This window comes from Diachasma alloeum, unplaced genomic scaffold (assembly GCF_001412515.2).
Source record: "Diachasma alloeum isolate Michigan unplaced genomic scaffold, Dall2.0 Dall_scaffold_00340, whole genome shotgun sequence".
Classification (NCBI taxonomy): domain Eukaryota; kingdom Metazoa; phylum Arthropoda; class Insecta; order Hymenoptera; family Braconidae; genus Diachasma; species Diachasma alloeum.
Window position 1 is genome coordinate 124,375 of NW_021680479.1, and position 14,523 is coordinate 138,897.

Consider the following 14,523-nt stretch of genomic DNA (forward strand, 5'->3'; position numbering starts at 1 on the left):
ATTTGCTCTACAAAAAAGGTTATAACAACAATTTTGCTATCTACCGCAGATTCCGAGATATTCATTGAAATACGAGCTATTAAAATCTTATTTTGGAATAAATTCCACTGAACAAACGTTAAAAAACAATTCATCTTCAATCAGCAATATTTGTTGACCGAGTGAGGCCATTGGAATAAATAAAAGCTTATTTCCAAGTTTGAAAAAAGCCCTGGAAAATTTTAAAAAATCCTCAAATTTCGTTTTGCTGAAATCAGTAGCGAATTAGCTGAGTTTTCGAGAAATATCTCCGAATCTAAGGGAGATATCTAAATTTTTGTCATGACCTTTTTTGTAGTTCTCAATTCGCTCTACAAAAAAGGTCATAACAAAAATTTCGCTATCTCCCTTATATTCCGAGATAATATTCCTTGAAAACTGGCCAATACTCAAAATAGACCGTTGAATAAAAAACGAATGTTATCTGCAAATCTAAGCGACATACCGCAAATTGCATAAAAACCTTTTTTCTAGAGCGAATTGAGACCTACAAAAAAGGTCATGACAAAAATCCCGCTACCTGCCTTAGATCCCGAGATATTCACTGAAATCCTAGTAATAGTCAACTTCGACTTGAAAGTTAAGCCGCTTCGCTACGGAAATCTCATGGAAGAGTGAATTTCGCCGGTCAAAAGTCAACTTTCGTTATCACCTGTCAGTCCAAAGGTGCCTGAGGCCCCGGAATTCCATTCATAAACCATCGCCAAGTGCCATTTCGAGGCCCCGAAGTCAATTCCTCGATTGAGTCGAGCGTGTCGTGACCCCGAGGAATAAAAAAAACGAAACAAAAATCATGAATATGATTTTGTAACTCAGCCTTCCAGTCGCTGCGTTGTCACACACTCGAGTGGGGAAGGTGCATAGTGGGGCGGGTCGTCAGGGAGGAGAAAGAGAGAGGCCTAGGGGCACTCGGTAAAGTTAGAGTGAAACATAAAGCCGGCGAGGTGGGTTGCCATGTCCCTCCTGCCCCGTGGGTTCGTCGTGACGAACGCAAAATTCATTCGCTCGGCTTTCCCTGGACGATTACCCGGTGCATCGGTGATTGCCGAGTCACGAGTATCAAGGCTGTTCGATTCCAGACGTTCGAAAGGTTTTGGGGATTCATTTGTTCGGGGATTTGGTGCATCCGCTGCTGCGATGGCTAAGATTAAGGTGAGTTGACGACATTCGAGGCACACCCTTAAATCTGACGTAAATGGACAAGTTGTGGGAACGAGTCGTTCGATTTCCCCAGATTTTTAACATTAGCGCGATAATGAGGGGGCAAAGGGGGTTTCACGATTCTAACTGACATTTTAACCTTCACGATGTTTTTGATTGCGAATGGGAGCTTGGAATCGATCAAAATTGAATTTTCAATTTTCTGCGGGGGTCAAAGAGCCGAAATGTAGTGATTTTTTGAATTAGGGGTGAGTGGGGTAAAATGGACACTTTAGACTTTTGCTTTAATTACGCATAACTCAGAAACAAATTTATCAGTTGAGCTCAGTTTAAGCTCATCACTAAGGGAATGAATTATTCTTTGCAATGAAAAAAATTTTTATTAAATTTTATCAACATTTCAACCCGTTATTAACATTTAAAAAAAAATCAAAAGTGCCCATTTTACCCAAACCTCCCCTATTTTTTTTAGGATTTTTTTGGGATATCCAAGTATTCTTTATAGTTTAGTGTACATCACAGGATAGATTCAACCATTTTTAATCATCAAATTTGTTAATTAAATTGCGTGAAAAAAATTTGAAAACAATCAGGAATATTCAGAATCTTGGAAGAGGCCAAGGAAGCTTGAAATCGCTCAAATTCGAGCCAAAGAGCCAAAATATGGTGATTTTTTTTTAATTAAGTTTTTTAGAATTTTTTGGGGGTATCCAAGCATTTTTTATAGTTTAATTGAAACCACGGGGTAGATTCAACTATTTTTAATCATCAAATTGTTAATTAAATTGCGTGAAGAAAATTTGAAAAAATCAGGAATACATTGAGAATTTTGGAATAGTCCAAGGAAGCTTGGAATCGCTCAAATTCGAGTTTTCAATTTTTTGTGGGGGTCTATAAAGCCAGAATGTGGGGGTCTTTCTTTATTATTTTTTTTAGAATTTTTTTAGGCTATTCAAGTATTTTTTATAGTTTAGTGTACATCACAGGATAGATTCAACCATTTTTAATCATCAAATTTGTTAATTAAATTGCGTGAAAAAAATTTGAAAACAATCAGGAATATTCAGAATCTTGGAAGAGGCCAAGGAAGCTTGAAATCGCTCAAATTCGAGCCAAAGAGCCAAAATATGGTGATTTTTTTTAAATTAAGTTTTTTAGAATTTTTTGGGGGTATCCAAGTATTTTTTATAGTTTAATTGAAACCACGGGGTAGATTCAACTATTTTTAATCATCAAATTATTAATTAAATTGCGTGAAGAAAATTTGAAAAAATCAGGAATACATTGAGAATTTTGGAATAGTCCAAGGAAGCTTGGAATCGCTCAAATTCGAGTTTTCAATTTTTTGTGGGGGTCTATAAAGCCAGAATGTGGGGGTCTTTCTTTATTATTTTTTTTAGAATTTTTTTAGGCTATTCAAGTATTTTTTATAGTTTAGTGTACATCACAGGATAGATTCAACCATTTTTAATCATCAAATTTGTTAATTAAATTGCGTGAAAAAAATTTGAAAACAATCAGGAATATTCAGAATCTTGGAAGAGGCCAAGGAAGCTTGAAATCGCTCAAATTCGAGCCAAAGAGCCAAAATATGGTGATTTTTTTTAAATTAAGTTTTTTAGAATTTTTTGGGGGTATCCAAGTATTTTTTATAGTTTAATTGAAACCACAGGGTAGATTCAACTATTTTTAATCATCAAATTGTTGATTAAATTGCGTGAAGAAGATTTGAAAAAATCAGGAATATATTGAGAATTTTGGCATAGTCCAAGGAAGCTTGGAATCGCTCAAATTCGAGTTTTCAATTTTTTGTGGGGGTCTATAAAGCCAGAATGTGGGGGTCTTTCTTTATTATTTTTTTTAGAATTTTTTTAGGCTATTCAAGTATTTTTTATAGTTTAGTGTACATCACAGGATAGATTCAACCATTTTTAATCATCAAATTTGTTAATTAAATTGCGTGAAAAAAATTTGAAAACAATCAGGAATATTCAGAATCTTGGAAGAGGCCAAGGAAGCTTGAAATCGCTCAAATTCGAGCCAAAGAGCCAAAATATGGTGATTTTTTTTTTAATTAAGTTTTTTAGAATTTTTTGGGGGTATCCAAGTATCTTTTATAGTTTAATTGAAATCACAGGGTAGATTCAACTATTTTTAATCATCAAATTGTTAATTAAATTGTGTGAAGAAAATTTGAAAAAATCAGGAATGCATTGAGAATTTTGGAATAGTCCAAGGAAGCTTGGAATCGCTCAAATTCGAGTTTTCAATTTTTTGTGGGGGTCTATAAAGCCAGAATGTGGGGTCTTTCTTTATTTTTTTTTTAGAATTTCTTTGGGGTATCCAAGTATTTTTTATAGTTTGGTATAAATCACAGGATAGATTCAACCATTTTCAATCATCAAATTTGTCAATTAATTTGTGTGAGAAATTTTTTTTTTAAATCAGGATATTTATAGTCGTTTAAATGATATTTTGCACAGAATTATTATTTTTTTTTAGGCATGAAATCGATTTCTGGGGAAATTATGAATATGAATAAATTGGTTACGATTCCTAGCAAATGATTTTTATGATGGAAAATTGACTGTGTATAAATTATTTATAGAAAATGTTCGTAATTTTCAAAAATTGCAATTTGTTAATTGTTTCATTAATCTCCCTCCAAAAGTAAACTTTCTAATTTTTTTTAGATTTTTTAAATGTTTTTCAATGGTTCAATATCGAGATTCAAATTCAGAGCTGCAAAGTTTAAATAATAAAATTATTGTCAAATGTCCGGAAACTTGGAGTCAAATGTTTTTTAAAATAACAATTGCACTTATTGCAGAGCTAGGGACTTTTTTAATTAAAATAATGTGGTAATACAATTTTTTATAGTTATTTCGATTGACATTTTACTGTTTTATTTGACTATTTCACAGCTTCAGTCATTATAAAATAGAAGAAATTCATAGAATCACTAGATTCCACCACTTTCAATCATCAAATTTGACAACTAAGTTGCGTGAAAAAAACTGAAGAAGATCATAAATATTCAGATGAGTCATTCAAATGACATTTTGTACAGAATTATTATTCTTTTAAACATTCGTTGTTTGTAAATGAATAATTGAAATTATTTCAACTTTCGGAGTCCGTATTTTTTTAGAAATTTTAAAGACTTTTAATTTTAAAGAAATTTTAAAATCGTTCTTTTTAATAACATCATTCTTAAATGAAGAGATAGACAAAATCGCAGTACAGAATTAAAATTATTTTATTACATATAAAATTAAGTGTAGTGTACAATTTTTCAAATTTTATTATAATTTTTATTATACTAATTGTCAACCAACATTTTCAATTTTTCAAATAATTTATAAATCAGTAATCAACTTGAATGATGATTATTTGATGAATTGAAAAATCAAATTCAGATATTCAGTAACAAATGTTATAAAAATCTCTATCTCTAAACTCGGGTGCCACTCTGCTATGTTGAATACTTATTCATATTGATTCATGCTCCCGACTAACTTCTGACAGAACCCGTGTTAAACTCCGGCTAAATCCTGAATAAACCCTGATTAAATTCCAGCTACACACTGATTAAGCCTTGATTGAACCTCGATTAAACCCGAAAACGAATTCGAGTCTTGAGAGGGTCTGAATAATTTTCCAGAACAAAATAATACGCAAAACTTGAATGACAATTCACTTAATGATAGTTCCATGACATGAAGAATTAGAAGAAGAGAATACTGAAATAAGAATTTAAGATAACTCCGCTCATTCACAAAAAATCTGGGGGCGATAGCAAAATATTTGTCACGACCATTTTAATGTTTTAGATGTATTAAAATATTCCATTAAAAAGCCTTCCCTCAGGCAGGTCCAGTTGTCGACATCCTGGGGGACGAGATGACCCGAATAATCTGGGACTCAATAAAAACCAAGCTGATCCTCCCCTACTTGGACATTGAACTCCACACATACGACTTGGGAATCGAGCACCGTGACGCCACCTCCGACCAAGTGACAATCGACTGCGCTGAGGCAATAAAAAAGTACAACGTCGGTATAAAATGTGCGACAATAACTCCAGACGAGAAGAGAGTCGAGGAGTTCAAGCTCAAGCAAATGTGGAAGAGTCCCAACGGAACAATCAGGAACATCCTGGGAGGAACAGTCTTCAGGGAGGCCATAATCTGCAAGAACATTCCACGTCTCGTGACCGGCTGGAACGAGCCCATAATAATCGGCAGGCATGCCCACGGCGATCAGTACAAAGCAACGGATTTTGTGGTGCCTGGTGCAGGAAAATTAGAGATAACTTGGACTGGCACTGATGGAAACAAGATTCAGCACACAGTTCACGAGTTCAAAGGGGCTGGAATAGCTCAGGCTCAGTTCAATACCGATGAGAGCATCAGGGCATTTGCCCACAGCTCTCTGCAGTACGCACTGTCCAGGAAGTATCCCCTGTACCTGTCCACCAAGAATACAATTCTGAAGAAATATGATGGAAGGTTTGTAATTAATTTTTATGTCGAGGAGAAATATTTTGGGAACTAGAGATTTCAAAATTGGGGAAAATAGTATAGTATAGTATAATTTTTTTTGCTAATAAATCAGTAATATACTTCTGAATGGTTATTTAGCACCTCGTCTGCTTCTATAGTACATAATTCATCGTTTCATATCGTTTGATTAAAATGAATGAAATTTCTTCTTCAATTAATTGTTAATTATTATTAATATTATTATTATTATTAATATAATAATAATATTATTATATTAATAATAATATTATTATTAATATAATAATAATAATATTAATAATAATAATTAACAATGATTATTAATATTATTATGACTATTATTATTATTAATTGTTATTGTTATTAATTGTTGGTTAGTTTAATATTTGATGAAATTTCAAATATGAAATAATATATATCTATACCATCCTTTTATTCGGTGAAATTGAAGTCGAAGTAGGTCGTTTTAATGATAATTGAATCAATTTTAATCTTTCTTTTTTTTAATTCAAATAATCAGTGGAAGTAAATTTTCCAAAAGATGGAAAAACAACAAATTTTTGAATGCTATGAGAATAATTTCCGAAATTCTTTTATAAATCGAATGGAAGAATGATACTATCTATATTATGGGGTGAATTTGAAACATCATATTCTGAGAAACCATCAGAAAGTTCCCTTTCATTTTTTTTCAATTCAAAAATTTAACATATGGATTAAATTTTAATTAATGTCACTGGATGGGGCTCAACAATACCTACATTTGAAAAGAAAAATGATTCAATTCCATCGCTTTATTAGCGAACAATGGCACATTCACTTTTTGGATCACAATAGCTTCATAAAACACAAAATCCGAAACTTGAATTTTCAAGATTGCAAAGATTCCATTCGGAAGCAAAACTGGTACGATCATCAAAGAATAAATTAGTCACTCACTCAAACAGGCCTAGAATAACCAAAAATCCCCACAAATTCAATAACCCCAAGACACAATAATCAGAATTCACATTCCTCACGATTTTTATTTTGATCAGAAAAATTGATTTTCATTCACACTTTCGGCTCCCTTCGTTTCCTTCCATCATAGCAATAAAATTCCCATTTCCCCAGGTTCAAGGACATCTTCCAGGAGATCTACGATGCCCATTACAAAACGAAATACGAATGGAAGAATGATGCTATCTATATTATGGAATGAATTTGAAACATCATATTTTGAGAAACCATCAGAAAGTTGACTTTAATTTTTTTTAATTCAACAATTTAACATATGGATTAAATTTTAATTAATGTCACTGGATAGGGCTCAACAATACCTACATTTGAAGAGAAAAATGATTCAATTCAATCGCTTTATTAGTGAACAATAGCACATTCACTTTTTGGCTCACAATAGCTTCATAAAACACAAAAAATCCGAAATTTGAATTTTCAAGATTGCAAAGATTCCATTCGGAAGCAAAACTGATACGATCATCAAAGAATAAATTAGTCACTCACTCAAACAGGCCTAGAATAACCAAAAATCCCCACAAATTCAATAACCCCAAGACACAATAATCAGAATTCACATTCCTCACGATTTTTATTTTGATCAGAAAAATTGATTTTCATTCACACTTTCGGCTCCCTTCGTTTCCTTCCATCATAGCAATAAAATTCCCATTTCCCCAGGTTCAAGGACATCTTCCAGGAGATCTACGATGCCCATTACAAAACGAAATACGAATGGAAGAATGATGCTATCTATATTATGGAATGAATTTCAAACATCATATTTTGAGAAACCATCAGAAAGTTGACTTTAATTTTTTTTAATTCAACAATTTAACATATGGATTAAATTTTAATTAATGTCACTGGATAGGGCTCAACAATACCTACATTTGAAGAGAAAAATGATTCAATTCAATCGCTTTATTAGTGAACAATAGCACATTCACTTTTTGGCTCACAATAGCTTCATAAAACACAAAAAATCCGAAACTTGAATTTTCAAGATTGCAAAGATTCCATTCGGAAGCAAAACTGATACGATCATCAAAGAATAAATTAGTCACTCACTCAAACAGGCCTAGAATAACCAAAAATCCCCACAAATTCAATAACCCCAAGACACAATAATCAGAATTCACATTCCTCACGATTTTTATTTTGATCAGAAAAATTGATTTTCATTCACACTTTCGGCTCCCTTCGTTTCCTTCCATCATAGCAATAAAATTCCCATTTCTCCAGGTTCAAGGACATCTTCCAGGAGATCTACGATGCCCATTACAAAACGAAATACAAATGGAAGAATGATGCTATCTATATTATGGAATGAATTTCAAACATCATATTTTGAGAAACCATCAGAAAGTTGACTTTAATTTTTTTTAATTCAACAATTTAACATATGGATTAAATTTTAATTAATGTCACTGGATAGGGCTCAACAATACCTACATTTGAAGAGAAAAATGATTCAATTCAATCGCTTTATTAGTGAACAATAGCACATTCACTTTTTGGCTCACAATAGCTTCATAAAACACAAAAAATCCGAAACTTGAATTTTCAAGATTGCAAAGATTCCATTCGGAAGCAAAACTGATACGATCATCAAAGAATAAATTAGTCACTCACTCAAACAGGCCTAGAATAACCAAAAATCCCCACAAATTCAATAACCCCAAGACACAATAATCAGAATTCACATTCCTCACGATTTTTATTTTGATCAGAAAAATTGATTTTCATTCACACTTTCGGCTCCCTTCGTTTCCTTCCATCATAGCAATAAAATTCCCATTTCCCCAGGTTCAAGGACATCTTCCAGGAGATCTACGACGCCGAGTACAAAACGAAATACGAATCGGCAGGCATCTGGTACGAGCACCGTCTGATTGACGACATGGTGGCCTACGCCATGAAGTCAGAGGGGGGCTTCGTCTGGGCCTGCAAGAACTACGACGGTGACGTGCAGTCGGACTCTGTCGCCCAGGGCTTCGGCTCCCTGGGGATGATGACCTCAGTCCTCATCTGCCCCGATGGCAAAACTGTCGAGGCCGAGGCAGCCCACGGGACCGTCACTCGTCACTACAGGCAGTATCAGCTGGGCAAGGAGACCTCCACCAACCCCATCGCCTCCATCTTCGCCTGGACTAGGGGACTCCTTCATCGTGCTGAACTGGACAAGAATCCAGAGCTCAAGAATTTTGCTGAGACCCTCGAGAGAGTCTGCGTCAGCACCATCGAGGAGGGCTTCATGACCAAGGATCTTGCCATTTGCATCAAGGGAATGAGCAGCGTCACCAGGTCTGACTACCTGGAGACCTTCGAGTTCATGGACAAACTCGCCGGTAATTTAAAAAAACAACTGGGGAAGTAGGGGGACTCGTCATGAGTCGGTTGTAATGGGTTTATGAATTTTTAATCTGTTTTTACGTGCTTTTTGTACTTTCTAAGCGATATTTGCACTGATGTAAGAAATAAAGTTTGTAATTTCAAATTTTTGGAGACTGTTTTACCCTTTGAGTATTGGATAACCTGAAACAATTTATTCTGGTGATTCTAACCTGAATGTGATGTTGTTTATGGCGCTCTTGGGGGACTCACGTGCTCACGTGGGTTTTTGTGAGTGAGATTTTTTGGTTGTGAGGAGAGATGAGTGCTGAAGGCTCGGGGTCTGGGGTGGAGTGCTTTTGGGGGAATCTGAAGGATCATCCGCAGTGTCCTCATGGTAATTTATAAAAAGGAATATTTATTTTTGGGTGGGGTATGTTAGTTGGAGCAGTAATGGCCTGAGCTGGAATAATTTTTGGTTTGGTAATTCTGCATTTGTCTAAAGAACTGCCGCAAGAAATTGTATCATCAGAAGTTAGTTTTCGTCGATGTAATTTACATTAAAAAATGTCTCAATTTTATCCACTTCTTGAAAAAGAGATCAGAGTAGAATATTTTTTATTAAGAATAATTCAAGATTGGCTGAGTTAAATTCCTAGAATTTTTGCTGCTAAATGGAAGCTTTTTAATCGTTCAAATTTAAGTTTTGGATTTTTTCTCTGGAAAATGCAATTTTTAGACCTCGTCCGTAGGGGAGGGTAGGGTAAAACGGACACTTGACTTTTTTTTAAATATTCATGACGTGTTGAATTGTTCGTGAAATGGAATTTGTGATGAGCTTAAACTGAGCTCAATTGATAAATCTGTTTCTGAGTTATGAATATTTTTTAAAAAGTCAAAAGTGTCCATTTTATCCTACCCTCCCCTACATCTGTGTGCATGTGGGTACATAACAAAATTTTTCTTCAATTGTTCGCTAATGAATGAATGGAATTGAGTCGTTCTTTCAAATGTAGGTATTGTTAAGCCCTATCGATCGCCATTAATTAAATTTTAGTTCATCGATTAATTTTTTAATTTTCGAATTTTTTCGAAAATCGGTTGTCCCTCAATAACTAAAAAAATTTTCTGAATTGATTGAATGATGACTTAAAAACTTCGTTTGGATGTCCTTTTGACCGAGTTCGAAGATGAAGGCGATAGCAATAATCGTGATTTTGATTAATTTGAAAATTTGCAAAAATTTTGTATTTTTTGAAAATCAGAATTCCGGGGATATCTTTGAATATCATGCTTCAAATAAATTCAATCATAGCTTAAAATGTTTGTTTCAATGCCATTAAGTCGAAGTTAAAAGATGATAACGATAGCTATATTGGTTGATTTGATTTTTACGATGATTGTTGAAAATTTAGAATTTTTCATGAATTTCCCTGAAAGTGAGCTTTCTGATGGTTTCTTCAAATGTGATGTTTCAAATTCATTCAACTATGTGTAAATAAAATTTTTCTATTAACATTTTATCGAAGGGCTGAGGGGAGAGATAGAACTGTAAAAAAGACAATCGGTTGTATAGAAGAAAGGGATAATAAGAATAATGACGATGATAACATTCAACTAAGTTGAAAATCTGACAAAATTAGTTGAAAAGAAATCTTATTCAATTTAATAAAATGAAATAAACAATGAATTATCCACGATAGAAGGAAATGACGTGCAAAATACCATTCGGAAACATATTGCAAATTTATTAGCAAAAATAACAATACTATATGCGATACAAGAGCAATTCCCCACTTGATTCGATTTTTATCTCGCTATTAATGTAATCATAGGACCAACACTATTATTTGGAAAAAGACTAAACGGAGAAATAACGCAGTACTACGCCTGCTCAGCCTGCAGAGACCGAAAGCTCTGCAACTTCTACCTAGAAAAGACCGATAAACTGACTAAAATCCAGAAGAACGCGTGGCAGGCGGAATCGAAGAAGTTCATTCAACAATACAATCACAGAAAATACTTCTTGAGACTGAATGAAATCACATCTGAACGTCCAGAGAACAGGGGATACTGCCACACCTGTGGCAGACTATACTTCGTCAACGAGATCGCCAAACATAAGGATCACGAATTGACAACTGGAGTCACTGACGATCAATTGAAAAACCCCACGAAGATCCTCAAACCCCTATCCAACCCGAAGAAAGAGGCCCAGTACTTGTTCTCGGAGAAAGCAACAGCTGAGGTCGTTGATTTATTGATAAAGGCTGGAGCGAAACATATCTTGTGCATCGGTGCCCCTCGAATACATGAATATATTACACAGAATCATGAGAAGATGACGAGTCTTCTACTCGATTTTGATGGGAGATACGTAAGTAAAATTAAAATTGCCATTTTTTAAATATTTGAAGATTTTGCAATGATTTTGCGATTTAAACTCTGAAATTCTACATCTAATTCTTCTTTTGAAACTCTAAAAAAATATTTAAAAAAATTGGATAGTCTGTTTTTAAGAAGAATTGATCAAATACTAAATAAACAATTGAGAATTAAAATGTTAAATTTAATTCAATTCGTAATTTAACTTGATTCTTCTTTCAAAGCTTCAAGAAACTTTAAATGAATCTGAACAAAAGTTAGAAAGTCCGTTTTTAAGAATAATTGATGAAATACTTTATAAACAATTCAGAATTAAAATGTTAAAGAACTTAATTTAATTCTTAATTTAATTTAATTCTTCTTTTGAAGCTTCAAGAAACTTTAAAAAATCTGAACAACAATTAAAAAGCCTGTTTTTACGAATAATTGATGAGATACTTCATAAACAATTGAGAATTAAAAAGTTGAAAAATTTAATTTAATTCTTAAATTAATTTAATTCTTCTTTCGAAGCTTCAAGAAACATTAAAAGAACCTGAACAAAAATTAGAAAGTCTTTTTTCAAAAATAATCGATTAAATACTTCGTAAACAATTAAGCATTAAAATGTTAAAAAAATTAATTCACAATTCAGTGCAAAAGCTTGTGAAAAATAAAGTCAATTTGTTTTACTCATTAGCACAATTTCTTTGGACCTCTGAGTTTCTGCTGGTACAATCTCTTCAACAACCACTTCTTCACCGAAGAATCCCAAGAAGTCTTTAATGATTTTCTCACCCAGGACAATGGAAAGAATATATTTCTGGTCTGTGACCCCCCATTCGGTGGTCGAGTGGAATTCATGTCCCAGACGATAAAGTCAATAACCGATTCCCACAGGATTTTGAATAAACTCGATAATAACGAGACACTGAAGATATTTTTCGTACTCCCATATTTCATGGAATCCATAATGCTGAATAAATCGAATCCCCGTGGGGTCGATGGAGGTCTGAAGGACCTGAAGATGTCAGACTACAAAGTTGATTATGAAAATCATCCTCTCTTCGTGACAGGCTCGAGTGGTAGAAAGTACGGCTCCCCTGTTCGTATATTCACAAATGTATCGTTAAATTTACTGAAATTACCAGAGGACGGGTACAAGTGGTGCAAGAGATGTGATAAGTGGGTGGCGAGAGAGAATAAACACTGTAAATTATGTAAATCATGCACATCGAAGGATGGAAGACGCTACAGACATTGTAAAATTTGTAACAGATGTGTTAAACCTACTTGGAAACACTGTGATAAATGTGAACGATGTGTTCTCGAGAAACACGTCTGTGGAATTAAGCCGAAAATTACGGGCGAGTGTTTTACATGTTGTGGAACAGGTATTTATGCATTCAGAGCGACATTAGTCTTCTTTTAATTTAAGTAGCGCCGCCCGAAGGGTGTTGATGCCCCTTTGTCTCACTGCAAAAAGCAATACGACCGATGAGAATCATATGTCCCAATTTATCAGCTGCTAAATTTTCATATTACGATAAATGATCTACTCATGCTCTAATTCCTACGCTCACTGGAAGATTTTAATCATAATTACAAGTCAATTCCTTCTGGAACACACTTTAGAGTGTGAATTTCTGGAATTCAATGTTTGTTGATACTCTGGTAAAAGTGCGTGCCCACACTGTTATCAATTTTTAGTTAGTTCACACGGTAATTCAATTAATCTGTTGTTCATCTCATCAATATAATTCCGTGCTTAGGATATTGTCATCTTGTGTTATCAGCACCAGATTAAAAATTAAAACTTCATTTGGAATATTGAGTCACAGCTTCTTTTTATTCATATCAGAAATTTTGTATTTGTATATTAATATTATTTGTTCAGAGTGAAAAAATCGATCATCATTTTCACTATATTGCATTCAGATTCTCCTATCCTTAACGTCAAAAATGTGAGATAACCTCATAATTGTAGCTATTAATTCTAGTCAATTTTGTTCGAAGAAAACCTTAGTAAACACAATATTAAGAAAGTTGAAGTAGTCTATTTTCCTCTGACCTAAATGATTTGGGCAATTATGATTCATTTATTCATGTTTCATAGAATGGTATTCAATTCTCTTCGACGCAAGATGAATGTATTTTTGAAAACAGTCATACTTTCTCCATTTATTCCAGATATTGCCCGTGCTTCAATTCTTAGAATTTTTAATTGAACCAAAAACCCAATTAAAAAACCCTTAATTAGTTTTCATGATTATTATTATTACTATTATTATTTTTCAATTCAATCGAATTGAATATTTTTCTTTTTTGGTAATAAAATGAAAGTTTCAATTCTAATTACGAGATTCTGGAAAAAATGAGTGTCATATTGGATTGAATTTGAGATAATTAAAATGTTGAAGTAAATTTTCGTAATGTTGATTAATTGAAAAAAAATCTTAAAATTAAAATAAAAGTGAATTATTCTTTCAGATCACATCGCAAAAGACTGCCCTAGAGATCAATCACCCATAAAACGAAAGAAGGAAGATCTCTCCGTAAAGAAGAATAAGAAAATGAAGATTGAGGCAGTTGCGCCAGATGTGACGAGCAAGAAGCAGAAGAAAATTAAATTAAAAAATTCCAAGGAAAAATCTACGAATGGAGATTTGAGGAGTAAGAAACTGAACATCATTTGCAATTATTCAAATTCATTTTAAAAATCACAAAAAATTAGTGTAAAAATCACTAATTAAAAATTTAATTGCTGAACTTCACAGAAAATTAAATGAAAATGAACTATTCTTCCAGATGACATCGCAAAAGACTGTCCTGTCCTCCGTTCACCTAAAAAACGAAAGAACGAAGAAGATCTCTCCCTGAAGAAGAAGAAAAAAGTCAAGATCGAGGCAGTCGCCCCAGAAGTGCCGAGCAAAAAACAGAAGAAAATTAAATCCCAAACCTCCAAGGAAAAATCTGCGAATGGAGATTTGAGGGGCAAAAAATTGAAGAAACGACAATTGAAAAATAAGAACTGAATAAACCATCTTTTTAAAATTCCACAGTGCTGCATTTTTTATTCAATGACAAATAATTATCATAATCCTTA

The 14,523-nt window shown here is 33.5% G+C and overlaps 2 protein-coding genes across 2 annotated transcripts; both read left to right on the top strand.

Moving 5' to 3' along the window:
* The first annotated feature begins 729 nt into the window (after positions 1-729).
* Positions 730-9,219, top strand: LOC107040734 (isocitrate dehydrogenase [NADP] cytoplasmic). The gene is made up of 3 exons (XM_015260951.2): positions 730-1,191; positions 5,071-5,711; positions 8,529-9,219. The coding sequence occupies exons 1-3, from the start codon at positions 994-996 to the stop codon at positions 9,097-9,099; spliced, it is 1,410 nt and encodes a 469-aa protein (XP_015116437.1). The 5' UTR covers positions 730-993; the 3' UTR covers positions 9,100-9,219.
* Positions 9,220-9,306: 87 nt separating this feature from the next.
* On the top strand, positions 9,307-14,476 carry LOC107040702 (rRNA N6-adenosine-methyltransferase ZCCHC4). Its single transcript, XM_015260901.1, has 5 exons — positions 9,307-9,450; positions 10,889-11,430; positions 12,118-12,811; positions 13,908-14,090; positions 14,226-14,476. The coding sequence occupies exons 1-5, from the start codon at positions 9,375-9,377 to the stop codon at positions 14,450-14,452; spliced, it is 1,722 nt and encodes a 573-aa protein (XP_015116387.1). The 5' UTR covers positions 9,307-9,374; the 3' UTR covers positions 14,453-14,476.
* The last annotated feature ends 47 nt before the right edge of the window (positions 14,477-14,523 follow it).